The sequence below is a fragment of the Odocoileus virginianus genome, chromosome 2, assembly GCF_023699985.2.
Source record: "Odocoileus virginianus isolate 20LAN1187 ecotype Illinois chromosome 2, Ovbor_1.2, whole genome shotgun sequence".
In the NCBI taxonomy this organism is placed as follows: domain Eukaryota; kingdom Metazoa; phylum Chordata; class Mammalia; order Artiodactyla; family Cervidae; genus Odocoileus; species Odocoileus virginianus.
The window spans coordinates 330465-354590 of NC_069675.1; the positions used below are offsets into that span (position 1 = coordinate 330465).

Here is a 24126-nt window from a genome sequence, read left to right on the forward strand (position 1 = left end):
GAGACCTGGGTTTGATCCCTAGGTTTGGAAGATTCCCTGGAGGAGGAAATGGCAACCCACTCCAGTATTCTTGCCTTGAGAATCCCATGGATAGAGGAGCCTGGCGGGCTACAGTTCATGGGGTTGCAAAAGATTCAGACACGACTTAAATTCCATAACAAAAATAATATGACTGAAAGAGACTGGTCAACCTGGGATAAAAATTATCTCCGAGGTGATCATTCTAGGTGGGGGATTAGGGGGCCTTTTCCTCAATCTTCCTGTGAGCTTGTAAAGTTCCTGTTTGTGGGTCTCAAGGTAATGGTGGGGGGACCCCGTTACAACTATGATTTTTGCCTATCTAACAGGATGGGGACTTCACATTAGAGTTAATTTGGGGGTGGGGAGATTCCCTATACAGTACACTTTGAGGTTAGAAATAAATACCTGTTTTATTCACATTCTTTGGAAATTTTCCCAAAAAAAAAACTCCCAAGCACCTGGATATCAGCCCGAGCTTTGCAGAAGTGCTTTCAAAATGTTGCTTCCAAATGAGAAGAAGATACTGATGCACATGGCAGGCTCCATCTTCTCTGGTTCATGCTGACAGCCTCAGATGGGAAAGGTTGGGATCGGTCCATAGTACACTTCAGGTGTATGTCTCAAAGGTAGAATTCAGAAGTCGCTAAGTCATATTAGAGGAGTTCCCTGGTGGCCCAGTGATTAGGACTCTGTGCTTTCACTGCCAAGAACAAGGGTTCAACCCCTGGTCAGGGGACTAAGATCACCATGCTCCACAGGGCAGCCAAAAAAAATAAGTCATTTCAGAATAGCAGATCTTTCTTACACCTGCTTAACTATTTTTGTTGTTTAGTCACTAAGTCATGTGACCCCCATGGCCTGTAGCCCACCAGGCTCCTCTATCCATGGATTTCCCAGGCAAGAATACTGGAGGGGGTTGCCATTTTCTTCTGCAGGGGATCTTTCTGACCTGGGGATAGGACCCTCATCTGCTGCACTGGCAGGCAGATTCTTTACTACTGAGCCACCAGGGAAGCCTGTTCCTTAAATACTTTTCTCCAAATTCTTTATTATTATTTTGCAAAGATGAAGAACTCAGTGGCAGCTCTCAACAGTTATGAAAGCATTTTCTGATGCAAAAAAAAAAAAAAAATAGTCTTTATTTTAAGATATCACTTATGTTTATCTGCAGTAGAAATGTGATGTTTGTTTTTCTAGTAGTGAAAGTATGTACTGAGCTCTATCTATCCCCACCCCCAGATCTTAATCTTGGGAGCACTGATTCACTCATTTGTTTATTCAGGAAAGATTTATGATCATGATGCTTGACATATCATGCTATCTTCTGAGCAGAGTTATAGATATACTACCTGGGATGTCTATTCTCATGGAGCTTAGAGTCTAATAATGTGTACTTGTGAAGACTGCACTTATCAAAATGCTAAGTGGGGTCAAGGATACCTACTCAGTTGAAATTGAACTTGATTGCAGGTAATGAAAACTCAACTATACGGCTTGACTAAAAACAGATTTTAAGTTTCTTTAATAACGAGATAGCTGTTAGTAGGGGTCCAAGACTAAACATAGGCTCTGGTTAGCTTCTTGCTCTGCAATTCACAGTCTGAAGTTTCCATCCTTAACTTCTTGCTCAACTACCATGTGATCTAGGCCATGGTCTGCATAATATCTGTCTTTAAAATTTGTTGATGCTTTATATACATGATTAATTTTTATAAATATTCCATGTGTGCTTAAGAAAATAAAATTTTCTCATTGTTGGATGCAGAACTTTAATACCTGTCCAGTAGGTCTAATCTATTAACTTAAAAATGTTTATCAGCTATATCCTTGTCAATTTTTCTCTGTCCACTTAATAAATCAATCAAGTAAAGTATGTTAAAGTTCCTTACTATGATGTTGGGGTTACCAGTTCTTCTACTTCATATACTATAAGGATATTTTATTAGGTACATAGACGTTGTTTTCCTAGTTAATTATTGAGTAACATTCCATCAAGCCATCTAAGTTTTAGACACATTTACTTCTTTTTCTCTGGCTACTTTAAAACTTTTCTCTGCTTTTCTGCAGTTTTATTGTGATGTGCCTGGGTGTAAATTTCATTTAGTTATCTCACTTGGTATTTGTTGAGTGATGTATACACATTTCTTGAAGTATAGATTGATGTGTTTCATCAATTCTTAAAAATGTTAGCCTTTTCTCTTGAAATATTTCATCCACCTTTTTCTCTTTCTCTTCTTGTCATGTGGTTAAAGTTAATTATATTTAGACACTTTGACTTATTGTTTTTATTTCTAATAGTCTGTTTTGTAGATTCCTTTCTTAAAGGAGGAGTATCTCGGGATAATTTCTTCTGACTTGTCTTCTAATTCACCCACTTTCCCCTTCAGTCCTGTCTAGTTTTCTACAAAAGGCCATCTTATTAATCAAGTTTCTCTCAGAGAAGCAGAATCACTAGGAGACAGATTTACAGGCAATTGGCCATATGCAATTGTAGGAGCTGTTAAAAATAATCTGTGTAAAGCTTTTCTCTGAGTCTAGAACTTAGGATCTTCAAGGCAAGGACTCAGGAAGGGGAGTTGGATGTAAAGAGGGAGAGTAGAAATGAGCTAGAATCCCTAGGAGACAAAACAGAACCTATTTTCATCTCTTATCACACCCAACTTTTGTGATGTGGGTGCTCTGAAGAAAAATCTTGTGCCCTTTATCTTGAAGTTAAACATACCTTGCCCAGAATTTGGAGAAGCTGAAGGAAGATCTGTGGGAAGGTGGGTCAGCTAAAGGTCTGGTTGTTGCCCCATAGCAAGAAGGTGAAGTCAAGATAAATGATAATATGCATGTGTTGCACCAACCATCTGTCACCCCGTCCCTGACTTTCTTAACATGAAAACAATGACTGCTATTTCACTTCCACCTTCCGAATTTTGTGCAAAATCTCTCTTATAGCCCACTCTAACTGGAACTATGCAAGAATAGGAATCCTGCACAGCATAGAGCAGCCCAGCCAAGACAACACACTACAGAATCACCAAAACACACTTTTCAACTAGGCACCCATGTGTACCTCACTCACTGGTACTTAACTTCCATCCAGAATAAAGACAATAGCGGGGACTTCCTTGGTGGTCCAGTGGTGAAGAATCCGCTGCCTTCCAATGCAACGAACACAGGTTTGATCCCTGGTCGGGGAACTAGGAGTAGGAAACGGCAACCCGCTCACTCACTGGCAACCCGAAACACGGACAGAGGAGGCTGGTGGGCTACAGTCCATGGGGCTGAATAAAGTCTGACACAACTGAGCGACTGAACATGAATGGATAGATGGGAAACTAAGATTCCCCCATGCCATGGGGCAGCTAAGCCTGCCTGCCACAGCTCCTGAGCCCTCACATCACAACTAGAGAGAAGCCCAGGTGCCACAACAAAGACCCAGCATGGCCAAAACCAGAAAAGACAGTAGCAAAATCATGCTTTGACCTACTATGGTCCTATTACACCATGTTCAGCCAAGAGCATGTTAACCCTCTTCCCTAAGAAAGATAAAAAGTCTCTTTCCTATCTGTGGGTTATGTTTATTCTTCTAATTTTTCTTTTAGTTCAGTCACACTCCTCCTTTCATATCAAATAACTTGAGTAAAGAGATATAAAGTTAACTATTATTAAAACATTATGTGTTAGTAGGGAAATGGAAGGGGGAAGATTTCATATATTTTTTTATAATTATATTTACAATTATATTTCACAACACATTTATGTGTACACATGCTCATTTATCCCTGGAGAAAGAACTGGCAACCACTCCAGTATTGTCGCCTGGAGAATCCCATGGACAGAGGAGCCTGGCGGGCTACAGTTCACAGTGTCACAAAGAGTCGGACACAAGTGAGCGACTAACACTATACACATTTATATGACATCGAGGATGAAATATCCATAACCATTACAACCATTTTTGCTACTGGTCACGTGGTTGTGTTGTTTAATAACTACCTTCTCCCTTTACTTTTTGTTACATTCCCTTTGCCCTGAGCTGTTCTTGGCTCCTTCTTGGTGAATAACTCAGATCTTCATCCCTAAAGGGTTTGGCCATTAATAGTACTGCTTATGGGTTTTTGTTTTCTACTGACTTTAATAATAGGACATAGAATTAATTAGAATACCTCCAAGAATTCTCCTGAGTTTCTTTAACCTCATTGTACAAACAGGATGACTTGATCATTACAATTAATCACCCCAGCCAGTATATTAACCTCTTTATCTGTTGATTCACTGGCCTAAGAAGTTCTAAGTGGCCAAAGGGCTGTCTCAAGTTTAATTAAACTATCATCATGTCCCTCGAGGAAGACTTCCTTCTTTGGGAATTAATCACTCTAGACCAGTGGTTCTCAACATGGGGATGATTTGCCTTCCAGAGGACATTTGGTGATGTCTGGACACATTTTTGGTTTCACAGCTGTGGAAGGAGTGCTACTGGCATCTACTGGGGAGAGGCCAGGCATGTTGCTAAACACCTCATTATGCACAAGACTGTTCCTCACAACAAGGGATTTATTACCCAGTGCAAAATTCCCTATATGGTACATTATAAACCTGTGACTTATCTATTTTTGAACTGGAAGTTTGTACCTCTTTCTCCTTCCCTTACTTCACTCCCTTCCCCTCTGGCAACCACCTGTTTGTTCTTTGTATCTATGAGTCTGTTTCTGTTTTGTTATGTTTGTTCATTTCCTTTGTTTTTCTAGTTTCCACACATAAGTAAAACCATATGGTATTTGTCTTTCTCTGTCTAACACTTCATTTAGTGTGATACTTTTAGGCCCATCTATGTTGCTGCAAATGACATTTCTTCATTCTTTTTAATGAGTGAGTAGTATTCCATTGTATATGTACCCCATCTTCTTTTTTTGTTTGTTTCTCTTTTTTTTTTGCATTTATTTTTATTAGTTGTAGGCTAATTACTTTACATTATTGTAGTGGTTTTTGCCATACATTGACATGAATCAGCCATGGATTTACATGTGTTCCCCATCCCGATCCCCCCTCCTGCCTCCCTCTCCGCCCGATCTTTCTGGGTCTTCCCAGTGCACCAGCCTCGAGCACTTGTCTCATGCATCAACCTGGGCTGGTGATCTGCTTCACCCTTGATAGTATACTTGTTTCAATGCTATTCTCTCAGAACATCCCACCCTCACCTTCTCCCACAGAGTCAAAAAGTCTGTTCTGTACATCTGTGTCTCTTTTTCTGTTTTGCATATAGGGTTATCGTTACCATCTTTTTAAATTCCATATATATGCGTTAGTATACTGTAATGGTCTTTATCTTTCTGGCTTACTTCACTCTGTATAATGGGCTCCAGTTTCATCCATCTCATTAGAACTGAATCAAATGAATTCTTTTTAATGGCTGAGTAATAATCTGTAGTGTATATGTACCACAGCTTCCTCATCCATTTGTCTGCTGATGACCATCTAGGTTGCTTCCATGTCCTGGCTATTATAAACAGTGCTGCAATGAACATTGGGGTGCACGTGTCTCTTTCAGATCTGGTTTCCTTGGTGTGTATGCCCAGGAGTGGGATTGCTGGGTCATATGGCAGTTCTATTTCCAGCTTTTTAAGGAATCTCCACACTGTTCTCCACAGTGGCTGTACTAGTTTGCATTCCCACCAACAGTGTAAGAGGGTTCCCTTTTCTCCACACCCTCTCCAGCATTTATTGCTTGTAGACTTTTGGATAGCAGCCATCCTGACTGATGTGTAATGGTACCTCATTGTGGTTTTGATTTGCATTTATCTAATAATGAGTGATGTTGAGCATCTTTTCATGTGTTTGTTAGCCATCTATATGTCTTCTTTGGAGAAATGTCTGTTTAGTTCTTTGGCCCATTTTTTGACTGGGTTATTTATTTTTCTGGAGTTGAGCTGCAGGAGTTGCTTGTATATTTTTGAGATTAATCCTTTGTCTGTTGCTTCGTTTGCTATTATTTTCTCCCAATCTGAGGGCTGTCTTTTCACCTTGCTTATAGTTTCCTTTGTTGTGCAAAAGCTTTTAAGTTTAATTAGGTTCCATTTGTTTATTTTTGCTTTTATTTCCAATATTCTGGGAGGTTACCCCATCTTCTTTATCCATCCATCTGTCATTGGACATTTAGGTTGCTTCCATCTCTTGGCTATTGTAAGTAGTGCCACTATGAACATAGGGGTGCGTGTATCTTTTCAAATTAGAGCTTTCATCTTTTCCAAATATCTTCCCAGGAGTGGGATTTCTGGATCATAGGGTAACTCTAGTTTTAGTTTTTAAGGGACCTCCATCATGTTTTTCATAGTGTGGCATGCTATTTTTGCTGCACACTATTAGTTAGTCTTAAGTCCAAGTCAGATTAAGGAGGAATACAGTCCATCTCTGGATGGGAGGAGCAGCGAAGTCATATTGTAAAGGATGCAGACATAGGGAAAGGTGGAGCCTGGGGGCCGTTGGGGGAAACCGACCTACCGCAAACATATGTAGCCTTTTATAGTCTTTATCTGGAAAAACTAGCATCTGATACCTTTCCAGGTCAGTTTTTCCTGTTTCCTGATTTTGCTAATTTCTTTTTGGCCATGCCCTGAGGCATGTGGGATCTTAGTTCCCCCACCAGAGATCGAACCCACACCCCCTGCATTGGAAGCTTGGAGTCTTAATCACTGGGCTGCCAGGGAAGTCCCTTATCTATCATTTTAATTTCCTTTTGTGGCCTGATTATCTTTTGCTATACACTGGACATTTTATGTGAAAAAGTATGCATGGTAATACTTTGAGTTTTGTAATAGCAGCCCTTTCCTCCAATGAAAGGTTACTACCTTAATTCAATTTTCCCCTTAGTAATGCTTCATGTGTAAAAGAAGATGACTGCCAACAACATGACCAACAAGGGAAGGTACATCTTCCCTGGGAAAATGTCTGGCTTCAGAGAACTTCCCTTGGCTTGTCTGTGAAATAGACCCTGCTTTGGGCCAGGAGTCAAATAGTCCTTCCCTAAAAGAAGCAGCAAGCGAGGCTATTGTAGGGTGGGTCAATCTACCTTTTGAGATTTATTTTTCATGATTAACCTTATACTGGCATCATATTAAACGAAACTAAAAAATTCCCAGTTCCCTGTTTTTCAAGTGTGCTTTATTTTCCTGACTTGATACATTTCTGTCTGCATATGATGCCCGTTTACCTCTAACTCCATCTGTTCCAGTGGAAATTACCTCAAGACAAAGCTCAAATAATACCCCTTTTCAGAAGTCTTCCCAACCAATGTGCTTTTTTCTCTTCTGTATCCTCTTAGCACTTAATACCCACCCCTTTTTTCCCCTCCAACTAACCCTGGGCATCTTCATTTCACAAAAGCCCCCTATCAACAGTCTTTTTAAAACAGACTTTGTTTTAGAGCAGTTTTAGGTCTACACGAAAACTGGGAAGAACAAATTGCCCTTGCCCCCCAACACGGTTTACCCCATTCTTTACATCTTAGGTTAGTGTGGCACATTTGTTACACCTGATGAACCAATACCAATACATCAACATCCATAGTTTACAATGGATTCACTCTGCGTTGTATTCAATGGGACAAATATACAATAGTATGTGTCCCTCATCACTGTGTACAGAATAGTTTCACTACTCTAAAAATCTCCTGTGCTCTACCTAATCATTCTTCCTTCCCTACCCCACCCCCAGCCCCACCCTTGACAACTGCTGATTCCAAATAATTGACCAAAAATCCTGGAACTAACAAACAATTGAAGCAAAGCTGCAGCAATACAAGGTTAATATACAAAAGTCAATTGCTTTGATACATACTAGTCATGAATAATTGAAATTTGAAATTAAAAAAGTTACATGAAGACCAAAAAAAAAAATCCTCAGGTATAAATCTAACAAAATATGTACATGAATCTGTATGAGGAAATCTACAAACCTCTGATGAAAGAAAATTAAATAAATGGGCATTCTTTCATTTTTTTTTAATTTTAAAAGCCAACTCTCCACGTGTTGAGAATCAGTGACCAGCAGAACAGAGGGACAACCATTCATTATAGCCTTTGATGGACTTGGGCTGGCTACATAAGAACCCCCCCCCCCCTTTCAAATCAGAGATTCAGAAACTCCTTCCTTCTCAATGATGGTTAACAAAAAATTCTTCAAAACAAAGGTAGCCCCACAGATATGCAGTTACAAATGAAAAGCTCAGGGCCCCAATCCCTGTCTGCTGCAGCAAGAAAAGGTGCTAAAATAAAATATAAATAAATAAGTGTTTAGTATATGTAGTTCCTAAATATTGCATGGGATGTGCTTGAGTTAGTGCTTAGTCGCTGAGTTGTGTCTGACTGACTCTTTGCGACCCTATGGACTGTAGCCCGCCAGGCTCCTCTGTCCATGGTATTCTCCAGGCAAGAATATTGGAGTGGGTTGCCATTCCCTTCTCCAGAGGACCTTCCTGACCCAAGGATAGAACCCAGGTGGCCTACATTGCAGGGGGATTCTTTACTGTCCGATCCACCAAGGAAGTCTGCTGTAGAATCTGTCACAAAATCTGTCCGCAGCTGTTTACTTAAGTGTGGAAGGTAACAGTATATTCCTTAGAGGGCTGTTTTGAGGATAAGGTGATCGAAAATGTGAACTGATGCTTGGTACAAAGTGAGTACTCAAATAAATATCAGCTAGAAGCGCACAAGCGATTTTGCCTCTCCTACCATCTTGCTAGGGCTTCTCCTTTGCCCTTGGACGTGGGGTATCTCCTTAAAGTCGCTCCAGCGCCAGACAGCAGCAGCTGCAGCTGGGAATACCAGACCACCTGACCTGCTTCCTGAGAAATATGTGTGCGGGTCAAGAAGCAACAGTTAGAAGTGGACATGGAACAACTGGTTCCTAATCAGGAAAGGAGTACATCAAGGCTGTATATTGTCACCCTGCTTTTTTAATTTATATGCAGAGCACATCATGAGAAACGCTGGGCTGGGAGAAGCACAAGGTGGAATCAAGATTGCCAGGAGAAATATCAATAACCTCAGGTATGCAGATGATACCACCCTGATGGCAGAAAGTGAAGAAGAACTAAAAAGCCTCTTGAAAGTGAAAGAGGACAGTGAAAAAGTTGGCTTAAAACTCAACATTCAGAAAACTAAGATCATGGCATCTGGTCCCATTGCTTCATGGTAAACAGATGGGAAAACAGTGGAAATAGTGATAGACTTTATTTTGGGGGGCTCCAAAATCACTGCAGATGGTGACTGCAGCCATGAAATTAAAAGACGCTTGCTCCTTGGAAGAAAAGTTATGACCAACCTAGACAGTATATTAAAAAGCAGAGACATTGCTTTGCCAACAAAGGTCTGTCTAGTCAAAGCTATGGTTTTTCCAGTGGTCATGTACAAATGTGAGATTTGGACTATAAAGAAAGCTGAGTGCTGAAGAATTGATGCTTTTGAACTGTGGTGTTGGAGAAGACCCTTGAGAGTCCCTTGGACAGCAAGGAGATCCAAGCAGTCCATCCTAAAGAAACTCTATCCTGAATATTCATTGGAAGGACTGATGCTGAAGCTGAAACTCCAATACTTTGGACACCTGAGGGGAAGAACTGACTGCTTTGAGAAGACCCTGATGCTGGGAAAGATTGAGGGCAGGAGAAGGTGACGACAGAGGATGAGATGGCTGGATGGCCTCACTCACTCAATGGACATGAGTTTGAGTAGACTCCGGGAGTTGGTGATGGACACGGAGGCCTGGGGTGCAGCGGTTCATGGGATCGCAAAGAGTTGGACACGGCTGAGCAACTGAACTGACTGAGGAGCGCGCACGCATAATTGGTATCTTTCCTTAGAAACACTGTGACTTCGGTCGAACAGTTTACACCAAAGTAGGATCTCAAGGGCTAAGTTTTAAAATTCTACTAACGATTTGAGATAACGTATTGAAAAACTGTTAGTACACGTAACTGAACAGAATGAGCACAGCGCCTGCGCAGAGCGGCGGGGGCGGGGAGAGCCGGCCTGCGCAGCGCAGAGATTGAACGGCGCGTGCGCGGTGTGACCTACGGGCGGCGAGTAGCGTGGTGTGGGACCTCCTCGCGCCGGGCTTGTTTCTCGGTAGCTCCCCGGCGCCGGCGCCGAAGAGAATCATGGACTTTGAGAATCTGTTCTCCAAACCCCCAAACCCGGCTCTTGGCAAGAAGTCCGCCACGGATTCTGACCAAAGGTGACGTCTAGTCTTTTCATGCTTTGAACGCAGGGGCTGCAGCCGGGTTCCGCCTCTTAGTTGCTCCGGGAGTCCGCGGGGGCGGCGCCGTGAGGTCCGGCGTGGAGCGCGTGGGTCGACCCGGCGCCCAGAGGTCGTTCGGGGGCAGGAGTTAAAGCCGGGGTTGGGTCCCGATTCGTAGACCGCCGCGGCCAGAGGCGCGGGAACCTGGGCCCGGGGAGCGGCGGCGTTCAGGCGGCGAGCGGGGTGGGGGCGACGGAGGTTCAGGATGCTCCCCTTTCTCCGCGCCCAGGTCTCTCTGGCTGGGAGGGAGCCCGCCTGCGGTCCCAGTAGCCTTCCAGACCGTCAGCTCCCGGAGGGACAGAGATCGTTTGTGGTTCTCACTACACGTGCTGGGCGTTCTTCGGTAGAAAAAGATGAGTCGTGAAGGATAAACAGCGAGTAGTCATTGAAAAAGCCTCAGTGAAGTGAAGCCGCTCAGCCGTGTCCGACTCTCTGCGACCCCATGGACTGTAGCCCACCAGGCTCCTCAGTTCATGGAACTTTCCAGGCAAGAGTACTGGAATGGGTTGCCATTTCCTTCTCCAGGTGATCTTCCCAACCCAGGGATCGAACCTGGGTCTCCCGCACTGCAGGCAGACGCTTTACCATCTGAGCTACCAGGGAAGCCCAAAAAAGCCTAAAGACCATAATAAAGCAGCGAACTCCATTGGGGTGTATTATTTCCTTTATGTTTAAAGAGGTAGAGACTGCCATGGAGAAAGTGAAAGCTGGGTAGTGGGTAAGACTTCCCATGGTAGGGAAGACGTAGGTCTTTTAAAGAAGTTAGTTAAGGAACGTTTACTAATAACATTGATGAGGAATATTTGAGTAGGGGCTGGAAGGAGCCGAGAGAGGTTGATCATATAGTGGGAGGAGTATTCATGTAAAGGTCCTGAGCTGGAGTAGGCTTGCTGTGATGGGAGCGGAGTGGCCAGAATGACAACTGCAGTGGTGAGAAAGAATGGTGGGACTGGAAGAGAAGAACCTGAGAGGTATTGGAATGGAGGGCAGATGGGGAGGGACAGGTTGTGTAGGGACTTGCAGTTACCATAATGAGAGCTTTGGCTTTTACCTTGAGTGAGGTGAGAGGTAAGTATAGGAGGGTTTTTAGCTGAGACCTACACATTAGCAGGACCATCTGGTTGTTGAGAGTAGACTGCAGTGGCCAGGAGTAGTTGGGGTCGTAGAGTTAGTAGCAAGAAGTGGTCAGGTCTGGGGTGTCTCTGGTGATCCAGTGGTTAGGAGTCTGCCTTGTAATGTGTGGGAAACTGGTTCAATCCCTGGTCAGGGAAGATCCCACATGCCCCAGAGCAACTGTGTGCACCACAGTTACTGAAGGCTTTGTGTCCTTCAGCCCATGCTCCGCAGCCAGAGAAGTCACTGCAGTGAGATCCCGGAGCTCCAAAACTAGAGAAAGCATATGCTGTAGCAAGGAAGACCCAGCCAAGCCAAAAATAATTAAAAATAAATAAAACAATTTTTAAGTGCGTGTTCAGTTGCTCAGTTATGTCCAACTCTTTGAAACCCCATGGACTGTAGCCCGCCAGGCTCTGCTGTCCATGGAATTTTCCAGGCAAGAATACTGGAGTGGGTTGCTATTTCCTTCTCCAGGATCTTCCTTGACCCAGGGATTGAACCCGGGGTCTCCTGCATTGTCAGGTGAATTCTTTACTACTGAGCAATTGGGGCGAAGCTCAGTAAAGGGCACATGGCTAGATTTTTTTTTTTTAAGTGATCAGGTAAGGATGTATTTTGAAGACTGGATGGGGAATATGAGAGAGGAATTAAGGTCGACTTCAAGATTTTTGGTTTGTATCATTAGGTTAGAGTTGCTGTTTTAAGATTGCAGGGGGATTGTATCAAGAGCTCAATTTTGGATATAAGATTTTATCTAGTAGATACTTGGGGCTTCCCTGGTGGCTTACATGGTAAAGAGTCTGCCTGCAATGCAGGAGACCTGTGTTCAGTCTCTGGGTCAGGAAATCCCCTGGAGAGTGGAATGGCTACCCACTCCAGTATTTTTGCCTGGAGAATTCCATAGACAGAGGAGCCTGGCGAGCTACAATCCATGGGGTCGCAAAGAGTCGGGCCTGACTGAGTGACTAACACTGCTTCTGCTAGTAAATATTTTAATTGCCTCTTCTTTTTTCTTTTGGCTGAGTGACATTCAAGATCTTAATTCCTTGACCAGACCAGGGATGGAACCCGTGCCCCCCACAGAGGCAGTGTGAAGTCTTAACCACTGGACTGCCAGGAAAGTCCCTAGTAGATGTTTTGAATAGGAAGTTGGTTCTGCCTGCCTGAACTCAAATCTCAGTTCTGCTCTGCTGGATTTCTGACATGTTTTGTAAACATTCCATATTCAGTTTTCTCATCTGTAAAATGGGCTTTTTAACAGTAGTATGTATGTGGAGGGCTGTTGTGCTGTGTCTAATGTGCATGGAACAGCACCTGGCACAGAGTAGGCATAAAGCACGTCAGATGCTCCCGTTACTGTTGCTGTAGTCATTATTGCTTTGCCTAAGGAGCGTTTGCTTCCTATATAAGACAGTACATGACTAGAAACTCCACCAGTGCTAGTCCACAGCATTTGGTTTATTGGCTCTCGTAACAATGGCCTTGGTCTCTCATGTGATGGATGTGACGCAGGACAGATGAGTGTAGTAACTGTTGGATTGGATGAAACTAACGTCCCAGCTCCTCCTGTAACTCAAACAAGTGCAGAGTCACTATTCACAGTCCTGTGCTGGCAGTACTTTCTATTTGCAGCATGTTCTTTTTGAAATTGTCTAGTCTTTGCCCTTGTAATGCAGACCTTAAGCTTTTATCACATAGTCACTACTTGTCTTCAGCCCCCTGTGTCTATGTGTGTGTTAATTGCTTAGTCGTGTCTGATTCCTTGCAATCCCATGGACTGTAGCCCACTAGTCTCCTCTGTCCATGGAGTTCTCCAGGCAAGAATACTGGAGTGGGTTGCCATTCCCTTCTCCACCCTGTGTCTACAGCATCTACCATTATTTAGGTTTACCTGTATATTTTATTGGCCTCTTTGTTTCTTATAGTTCCCATTTTCATCTTTCTTAGGTTTGTTTTTTGTTTTGTTGGAATATCCTCTAGTAGTCATCTGAGACGGTCTCTGCTTGTTCAGCTTCTCATATCTAGTGACCCTGAGAACAACTTTTCTTTCTTTTTTTAAAAAATATATTCTTAGCCATGCCATACAGCATATGGGATCATAGTTCCCCAGCCAGGGATTGAACTGCATTGAAAGCAGAGTCTTAACCACCAGACCGCTGGGGAAGTCCCAACAACATTCTTTTTGATCTTCCTGCTTGAATATAAGTTTGGCTCTCTTCTGACCTCAAAAGGTACCCTGAATTCTACCTGAAATACTCTTCTCCCTGACATTCTTCTTTGTTTTCAATTCTTACATATCTTTTAGGTTCAGAAAACCTTTGGTCTCCATGCTAAGTCACTTCAGTCATGTCCGACTCTGTTTGACCCCATAGATGGCAGCCCATTAGGCTCTGCCGTCCCTGGGATTCTCCAGGCAAAAACACTGGAGTGGGTTGCCATTTCCTTCTCCAATGCATGAAAGTGAAGTCGCTCAGTTGTATATGATTATTAGCGACCCCATGAACCGCAGCCTACCAGGTTTCCTACCAGGTAGGAAAATCCATGGGATTTTCCAGGCAAGAGTATTGGAGTGGGGTGCCATTGCCTTCTCCGTTGGTCCCCATATCTTAGGTTTAAAAATGTTCCTCATATATATGTATAATGTTCTCTTTTTTTTTTCATTTATTTTTATTAGTTGGAGGCTAATTACTTTACAGTATTGTAGTGGTTTTTGCCATACATTGACATGAATTAGCCATGGATTTACATGTGTTCCCCATCCCGATCCCCCCTCCCACCTCCCTCCCCATCCCATCCCTCTGGGTCTTCCCAGTGCACCAGCCCTGAGCACTTGTCTCATGCATTCAACCTGGGCTGGTGATCTGTTTCACACGATAATATACATGTTTCAATGCTATTCTCTCAGATCATCCCAACCTTGCCTTCTCCCAGAGTCCAAAAGTCTATTCTATACATCTGTGTCTTTTTTTTCTGTCCTGCATATAGGGTTATCATTAATTCTTTTTAAATTCCATATATATGCATTAGTATACTGTATTGGTCTTTATCTTTCTGGCTTACTTCACTCTGTATAATGGGCTCCAGTTTCATCCATCTCATTAGAAGTGATTCCAATGTATTCTTTTTAATGGCTGAGTAATATTCCATTGTATACACCAGTTATTATCACCCCACATCAAAATGTCTTTCTTTCTTTCTCCCAAGTAGATAGAAAGTTCTCAGAAAGTTCTCAGACCTTGGGAACAAGGTCTTTTTCATTGTTATATCCCAGGATTTAAGACCCAGAGCGTGGTATATCGTGGATTCTCAGTATTTTTTGAAAGCATAGATGATTTATTTACCTGCTAATAGTTGACTATTAAGTTTATGTAATTTAAAGTTTAAGCTTTGCAGTTTACTCATAAACGTATGTTGACATTTACTGTTTATCATAATTTTGTACATTGCCCTGAAATATTTGCAGTAGAATCTGATTTTGGAATTCCTTTGAGGGCAAGTTGAAGGTAAACCAAAGCAGTGGATATTAATGCTGTGGTATGAGCCCTTTTCAGGTTGAAAACCCTTTTGTGTTAGTTGATATTTTTGCTACAGAATCAGTGGTGAAATAGATGTTACAGAAGTTGAAGAAACACGAGAAAATAAAATGGAAAGTAAAACTGGAATGTGAGCAAATTCCTGAAAAAGTAAGATTAAGTTGGTGTATTGAAAAAAACAGACAGGAAAGGTGTGAGAAATTAATTAGAGCTTCTGTTTGTCTCATTTTAGTCATTATTTGAGACAAGGTTACTTATATCAAAGGGAAACTGGTTACACTTTTTAAAAAATTAATCATTTAAGAACTTTTTTGTCATTTAACATGAACTAATTTTAGTGCATTGCTTTTACTTTTGTTTTCTCTATCTCTGAAGTGGTTGTAAACAATTTCAAAAGCTTCTTTCCTTTTAAATTAAAGTTTTGATTTGCTACCTTAGCTAGCCTTAGTGACTTACAGCTTAAACATTGTACTAGTTTGCTAGGACTGCCCTAACAGAGTACCACATACGGAGTGGTGACTTAAACAACAGAAATTTATTGTCTTGTGGTTCTTGAGGCTGGAAGTCCAAGACCAAGCTGTTAGGAGGGCTGGTTCCTTCATAAGGCTGGGAGGAAGAGTCAGTTCTGTGCCTCTCCCCTAGCTTCTGGTTGGCTTGCTGGTAGTCTTTGGTCCCCCTTGGCTTGGCTTCCAGAAGCATCATCTTGATTTTTACCTTCATGCTCCGAAAGGCTTTCTCCCTGTGTGAATAGGTCTATGTCTAAATTCCCCTCTTTTATAAAGACACAAGACATAATTGGATTAAAGGCTATCCTAATGACCTCATCTTTAATTATACATATAATGACCCTATTTCCAAATGTGGTCGTGTTCTAAGGTACTGGGCGATTAGGACTTCAATTTGGGGAGGACACAGCCAACCCACAGCAAAGCCAATATCTGCTTCTCTCTTGCTTTTTCTCTTTTGGAACTTACGTTATTGTGAACTTTAACACACTACAAAAGAATGAGTTCAAATATAGGTGAGATCTGCAAGACACACATGGCCTTTAATATGATACTGTTATACTCAGCTTTATAAAAGGATACAGGGCGGAAAGTTCAGCATCTTCATCTCAGAAAGCCTCTCAGCTACCCAAGTACATAACTTCTTTTGCCCTTTGGGGCATATATGGCTGCTGTAGACCAGAGCCCTAATTGAAACTGAGAAATGATAGCTTGAATTTCCCAGACCTTTTTAATACTTAAAAAAAATTTTTTTTGGACTTCCTTGGTGGTGCAGTGGGTAAGCATCCGTCCACCAAGGCAGAGGACACAGGTTCGATCCCTCCTCAGGGAAGACTGCACATGCTGCAGAGCGACTGGGGCTGTGCCCCGCCGCCGCCGAGCCCGAGCGGTAGAGCCGGGGGCTGCCGCTCCCGAGCCCGCGGGCCACGACCGCTGCAGCGCCTGCTCCGCGACAGAAGCCACTGCGCTGAGAAGCCTGAAACCGGAGAGAGGCCTGTGCAGCACCAAGGACACAGCGCAGCAAAAGAAGCAAAACGCCACTTTGTGCACCGCCACTGCTGCACCCACGCGCCGCAGCTGGAGAGAGCCAGCACAGCCAAAAGAAGTAAATCATGTTACTTAAAAAATGTTAACATTAACCACATAAGCCCACTTAAAGGTCCCCAGTACATGTATAACCCCATACAGCATGCAGGCAGATACAACCTTCTGTGGTTATCTTAAGGAGCTTCTCAGAAACAATACTGTGAGAATGTAGACACCTAGATTAGTTGTAACTAGACTTACTTCAGGCCAGGCTCTTTCCTTACAAGTGTATAAAACATAAGTGTATCACAGTTAATTAAAAAGTGAACTCAAGTAAACGCCGAGTCCAAGAAAGCTCTACCCACAGCGCTTCTCATGCCTCCTTTTCTCTGTCGTGTTCCTTTTTTTCCTTCCAGAGATGAGTCCTATCCCAACTTGTGTACTAATCACTTGCTTGTTCTTTGCAGTTTTCCTGCTAATGCTGTCCTCCTTACGAGTGCCGTTTTCTTGTGGCTGTTTCTTCACTTGATAGAATAGTGTTGTGTGTGTCCTTTTGTCTCCTTTCTCTTCACGTTATATTTTTAAGACTCACAGTATGCATAATGTATACTTACAGAATATGCATAGTGCACACAAGTGGTGTGTACTTACTTGTTCATTTTCTTAACTGCGGGGCATTCCGTCATTGGGGTATACGGGGTGCTGACGTCTGGCCTCACTCCCAGCTTTGGCGGTTGTGACCGGCGCTGCTACATCTCAGTCGCCTCCTGCTGTACTTCTCTGCAGTTACCTTGGAGTAGCACCGCTGGGTCTTAGAGGATGAGCATCTTTCCCTTTGCCATGATGCCAAGCTGTATTCCAAAGTCGTTCTACTGATTTTTATTGCCGAAGGCGGTATGTGAGAGTCTGTATTTCTACACAGATATCTCCACACTTTCTTAAATTTTGCCCTCTGGTGAGATACCTTCCTTGTCATTTAGTTTGCATTTTATTGATTACTGTTAAGATGGAGCATCTTAAAAAAAAAAAAAAGATGGAGCATCTTTTCATATTTGTCCAATTTCAATTTCCCTTTTTTGTGTGCCAGTTTAAGTCTTTTTGCCTTTTTTTCTTTTTTTTATTCTGGATATAGGGGATTTTTTTTCCCCTGTGTGGATTATGTGTTGCAAGTATCAGCTTATATTGTAGCTTTTTTCCCAAGTTAATAGCAATTTTTGATAACAGGTTAATGATTTTAATGTATTCAAGTTTATTCATCTTTTCTTCATAGTTAATGCTTTATGTGTTTTTTTTACGTATCCTGAGATAATAAAAATATTCCCATACAGTGTCATCTAAAAGTTTTGTTGTTTTTCCTTTTCCATTTAAGTTTATAATCATAATAATTTTTGTGTTTAAAAAAATTTTTTTTGGTTTACTATGAGGTAGAGGGGACAGATTGTGGATTACTTTTTTTTCCATTATCCTACGCAGTTGTTCCAACACCATTCATTGGGGGAAAAGGCAGTTCTTTTCCCCCCATGAATCTTCAGTGTCACTGTTGCCAAAAATCAAGTGTTTGGGAAAAAAACGTGTTTGTGTTCTGATGGATCCATTTCTAGAGTCTCTGTTCTCATCCGCTGGTGTGTGTCTGCCCCTCCCCTCGAGGCCTCCTTGCATTGATCAGTGTAGCTCAATGATGGTTTGGGTGTCAGGCAAGCACGTCGTCGCATGCTCTTTTCTTCTTCAGCTGTCTCGGCTGTTCTCAGCCCTTCGTATTTCCATATAACGTTTAGAAATAGTTTGTCAAGTTCCACAGAAAACCCTGGTGGGTCTTTCACTTGGGAATGCATTGAGACTGTAGATCATTTGGGAGAGAATTGACATCTTTAGAGTATTGGATTGTCCAGTCTTTAGGTCCTTTTTAATTGTCTTAGCAGTGTTTTATAAATTTCTTTGTAGATATCTTATATACCTTTTGTTAGATTTAATGCTGGGTGTCTGATGAGGCTCTTGTGAATTACGTCTTTTTTTTTTTTTAAGCACGATTTCTAACTTATTTTCATTTAGCTGGCATGCTCTGTTATATAGGGAATGCCTGGGATAAAGCTTTTGAGTTCTTGTGAACGTTTCTGAAAATACTGACTTTATCCACATAGCTGATAGGTATTTTGGCTGAAATAGAATTAAGCTTGAGGTTATTTGCCCCATTTTCTTCTGCTGTCCTTGTCGCCAGTGTGACGTCTTGCCAGTCTGGTTCTAGTCATTTTGTAAGCATCCTGTCCTGGGAGCTTTTAGATTCTTCTCTTTATTCTCAGTATTGTTAGAGACTATAAATCTTCTCATTCATTGTGCTTAAGTATTTGGTGAGACTATTCATACCCTTCATACACAGGGAATGTGTTTTATTTTTATTCTTTGTCAAGAAAAAATACCATCTTGATATCTTTGTGTATTTGTTTAAAAATTTTGTGTCCTTTTCTTTTCCTGAATTGTATTTCTTCTTCTGGGCCAGGTTTTCTTTTTCCTGCTTTTTTGTTTTCTGCTCTAGATCTCATTTGCTTTGCTCTCAGACTTCTCATTGCAGTGGCCTCTGTTCAGAGCGTGGGCTCTGGAGCACAGGGCCAACAGTTGTGGCTACGGGCCTAGTTGCTCTGTAGCGCGTAGGATCTTCCTGGATCAGGGATTCAGCCTGTGTCTCCTGCACTGTCTTCACCACTGAGCCACCAGGGAAGCCCTGCTTTTGTTTTTCTTTGTGTCCTTTGAATTAAGAAAGGTCTGGAAAGTCGATGAAAGTCCTTTGCTGGTCTGTTGGTGAGTCTCCATAGGCATTTCTTCTCAATGGGAAGCCTGATTGGGCGCTTGATGCCTGAGTGGGCTGTGCGCATCTGTAGGTTTCCAGCAGCATAGTAGTTCTTAACCCTTTATCTGCCATGTATCCCCTTTGGCAGTCTGGCAAAGCTCTTGGGCCTCTTCTCAGAATAATATTTTTAAGTGAATGAAATAAAATATGTTGGGTTATAATGGAAGTTTATTCTCTTGAAACACAGTTATCAAAATATTAAGAAATGAGGTAAGAGTAATATATTCTTTGTTCATGTACTAAGTGATTAGATCCAGCAGTAGGTCTCATTATTGTATTGTAGGTCTAAATGTTATGTGGACAGAGTGATGAACATAAAACATAACATACTTTGAGATCTGCAGTAAGTATAATGTGTAAAAGTCCCTGTGATTTCTGTTAGTGACAGTTGCAGCTACTGCTGATACTACTGTGGTTTGCGGCCAGTGTTCAAAACAGAAGAAAATGCTAAATGTCAGTTTAAAGGTTGATGAAAATAATATGTGATTTTTATTCCCATCTAAGTCCATTGAATTCTCTCATTCTGTCCATAGACCCTTGGCCAGGGGCAGGCGGGAGGGGGGCATGCATCTCTGGACAGCAGGTTACGAACCCCTGATAGAGGATAGAGGATGAAGTTTTTTTTCTGATGGAAGTTATTCCCACATGTCGGAATGTGTAGGATTTCATTCTGGGGTCTTAGTACTCATATAAGAAGACTTGGCATTTATCAGACATTTTAATAAATTTCTTTAGAGAATACCCTCTCTTTTGCATGGGGTAAGTTTTTGTTTGATTATATTCTGGGTTGAGAGGGGGTGGTCAGAGATAATTTATCACAATAGCTTTTTTTTTTTTTAATGTAGCATTTTAGTTCATTCTTGTTTATAGCCCTATTTCTCACACTGCAACCTAAGCCCAGCCTCCAAATTATACCTTGCTTTATGTTTGTCAAAAATTTGCCAGGAATTTGTTGAACCCTTCTCAATTCCCTCCTGACGAATTGTACTTCATTTTCCCGCTCCCTATGCACACACTCTTTTGAGACTATTAATTTTTACATTTCTATACTTTTATTTCTGTGGAATTTCAGGAGGCCATACTAGTTCTATAAACTATTCTGAATCAAGCACAAGAAAATCTTTTACTTCAAAGAGGAGGAAAATACTTCAGACTTTCTTATGAAACGGGGATAAGTTGTAATATTGTGTTCTTACAGTTTCTAAGTTATATAGAGAACGACAGACATCAGAGCAGTGAGTTTACAGCAGCTGCATGAGGACATATTTAAGCAATCGTTGTGTTAATATGTTGTATATCTCAGTGCCCTCGGAAAAGAATCATGTCCATTAGAAATGCTTCTAATGTATGGGCTTCCCTGGTGGCTCCGATGGTAAAGAACGCACCTGTGAATGCCAGAGATATATAAGAGACGCAGGTTCAATCCCTGGGTCAGGAGGATCCCTTGGAGGAGGGCATGGCAACCCACTCCAGGATTCTTGCCTGGAGAATCCCATGGACAGAGGAGCACATTGGGCTACAGTCCCTGGGGTGGCGGAGAGTCAAACGCGACTGAGTGGCGAGCACTCTAACTCTCCCTAATGTATAATGAAGCGGCATAGCTGATGATTGTCCTGGCTTTATAATGTTACCGAGCCATCTCATCTCTTCACTTAACACAAGTAAGTCACTTCTGCTACTGCTTGTAGAGAAACGGGCTGCTTCGGGACTGCAGGCCCATGGGTCTTGGAGGGTGGGGTGAGGTGGGGACATGTGACAGCACTCGCCTGGGTCCTGGTAATGCTTCGATTCAGATGCACTGACTGGAACCCCAGGGTTGTGCTAAACCTCATGCACACTGTTTCACACTGAATGACTCTCCTTGGTTCTCCCTGCACCTGCTTCCCTGGTGGCTCAGAGGGTAAAGCGTCTGCCTGCAGTGTGGGGGACCTGGGTTCAATCCCTGGGTCGGGAAGATCCCCTGGAGAAGGAAATGGTAACCCAGTCCAGTATTCCTGCCTAGAGAATCCCATTTATGGAGGAGCCTGCTGGGCTACAGTCCACAGGGTCGCAAAGGGTCAGACACGACTGAGTGACTTCACTTTCTTAGCCTGCTAAATTATGTGAAAGGCTGAAACCAAGGTAAATGTAGTTATCCTCACAGCCCCACCCATCAACAGATATTTGGATTAAAGACATACTGAGCATGGCCCTGCCCATCAGAACAAGACCCAGATTCCCCCACAGTCGGTCTCTCCCATCAGGAAGCTTCCACAAGCCTATTGTCCTTATCCATCAGAGAGCAGACAGAAATGAAAACCACAATCACAGAAAACTAACCAAACTGATCACATGGATCACAGCCTTGTCTAACTCAATGAAACTATGAGCCATGCCGTGTAGGGCCACCCAGGGTCATGGTGGAGAGGTCTGACAGAATGTGGTCCACTGGAGAAGGGAATGGCAAACCACTTCAGTGTTCTTGCCTTGAGAACACCATGAACAGTATGAAAAGGCAAAAAAGACATTGAAAAATGAACTCCCCAAGTCAGTAGGTGCCCAATATGCTACTGGAGAAGAGTGGAGAAATAACTCCAGGAAGAAGGAGGCGACAGAGCCAAAGTAAAAACACCACGCATTTGTGGATGTGACTGGTGATGGAAGTAAAACCTGATGCTTTAAAGAAGATATTGCATAGGAACCTGGAATATTAGGTCCATAAATCAAGGTAAATTGGAAGTGGTCACACAGGAGATGGCAAGAGTGAACATTGACATTTTAGGAATTGGCGAGTTTAATTCAGATGACCATTATATCTAGCACTGTGTGCAAGAATCCCTTACAAGAAATGGAGTAGCCCTCATAGTCAACAGAAGAGCCCAAAACGCATTCAGTACAGTCACTCAGTTGTGCCCGACTCTTTGTGGAACCCTGTGGGCTGCAGCACGCCAGGCTGCCCCGTCCATCACCAACTCCCGCAGTTTACTCAAACTTGATGGACTGGTTGGATCTCCTTGCAGTCACTCAAGAGTCTTCTCCACACCACAGTTCAAAAGCATCAATTCTTCTGTGCTCAGCTTTCTTTATAGTCCAACTCTCACATCCATACATGACTACTAGAAAAACCATAGCCTTGACTAGATGGATCTTTGTTGGCAGAGTAATGTCTCTGCTTTTTAATATTCTGTCTATGTTGGTCATAACTTTTCTTCCAAGGAGCAAGTGTCTTTTAATTTCATGGCTGCTGTCACCATCTGCAGTGATTTTGGAGCCAATAAAATAAAGTCAGCCACTGTTTCCCCATCTGTTTGCCATGAAGTGATGGGACTGGATGCCATGATCTTTTGTTTTATGAATGTTGAGTTTTAAGCCAACTTTCTCACTCTCCTCTTTCACTTTCATCAAGAGGCTCTTTAGTTCTTCTTCACTTTCTGCCATAAGGGTGGTGTCATCTGCATATCTGAGATTATTGATATTTCTCCCGGCAATCTTGATTCCACGTTGTGCTTCCTCCAACCCAGCATTTCTCATGAGGTACTCTGCATATAAGTTAAATAAGCAGGGTGACAGTATACAGCCTTGATGAACTCCTTTTCCTATTTGGAACCAGTCTGTTGTTCCATGTCTAGTTGTAACTGGTGCTTCCTAACCTGCATACATATTTCTCAAGAGGCAGGTCAGGTGGTCTGGTATTCCCATCTCTTTCAGAATTTTCCAGTTTATTGTGATAAACTTGCAGTCTCAAAAATGACAGAATGATATCTGTTAGTTTCCAAGGCAAAACGTTCAATATCATAGTAATCCAAGTCTATGCCCCAACCACTAATGCCAAAGAAGCTGAAGTTCAATGGTTCTATGAACACCTACAGGACCTTCTAGAACTAACATCCAAAAAAGATGTCCTTTCATCATAGGGGACTGGAATGCAAAAGTAGGAAGTCAAGAGATACCTGGAGTAACAGGCAAGTTCGGCCTTGGAGTATAAAATGAAGCAGGGCAAAGGCTAACAGAGTTTTGCCAAGACAGTGCACTGGTCATAGCAAACATCCTCTTCCAACAAACAAGAGACGACTCTACACACGGACATAACCAGATGGTCAATACTGAAATCAGATTGATTATATTCTTTGTAGCCAAAGATAGAGAGACTCTATACAGTCAACAAAAACAAGACCAGGAGCTGATGGAGGCTCAGATCATGAACTCCTTTATTGCAAAATCAGACTTAAATTGAAGAAAGTAGGGAAAACCACTAGACCATTCAGGTATGACCTAAATCAGATCCCTTAAAATTAGACAATGGACGTGATAACAGATTCAAGGGATTAGATTTGATAGAGTGCCTGAAGAACTATGGATAGAGGTTTGTGACATTGTACAGGAGGCTGTGATCAAGACCATCTCCAAGAAGAAGAAATGCAAAAAAAAAGGCAAAATGGTTGCCTGAGACCTTACAAATAGCTGAAAAAAGAAGAAAAGTAAAAGGCAAAGGAGAAAAGGAAAGATACACCCATCTGAATGCAGAGTTCCAAAGAATGGCAAGGAGAGATAAGAAAGCCTTCCTCAGTGATCAGTGCAAAGAAATAGAGGAAATCAGTAGAATGGGAAAGACTAGAGATCTCTTCAAGAAAATTAGAGATACCAAGGGAACATTTCATGTAAAGACGGGCACAATAAAGGACAGAAACGGTATGGACCTAACAGAAGCATAAGATATGAAGAAGAAGTGGCAAGAGTACACAAAAGAACTATACAGAAAAGGTCTTCATGACCCAGATAACCACATGGTGTGATCACTCACCTAGAGCCAGACATCCTGGAG

At 42.3% G+C, this 24126-nt stretch overlaps 1 protein-coding gene and 1 non-coding gene across 2 annotated transcripts in view; one reads left to right on the forward strand and one right to left on the reverse strand.

Moving 5' to 3' along the window:
• The first annotated feature begins 10058 nt into the window (after positions 1-10058).
• Positions 10059-24126, forward strand: part of ZC3H8 (zinc finger CCCH-type containing 8) — a 29910-nt gene continuing 15842 nt past the window's right edge. Inside the window, 3 exon segments of the mRNA XM_020908626.2 lie at positions 10059-10239; positions 15010-15048; positions 15050-15101. Of these exon segments, the coding sequence (XP_020764285.2) occupies positions 10163-10239; positions 15010-15048; positions 15050-15101 (168 nt within the window). The 5' untranslated portion in view covers positions 10059-10162.
• On the reverse strand, positions 10834-10905 carry TRNAC-GCA (transfer RNA cysteine (anticodon GCA)). The gene has a single exon. It is a non-coding gene; the product is annotated as a tRNA-Cys (tRNA).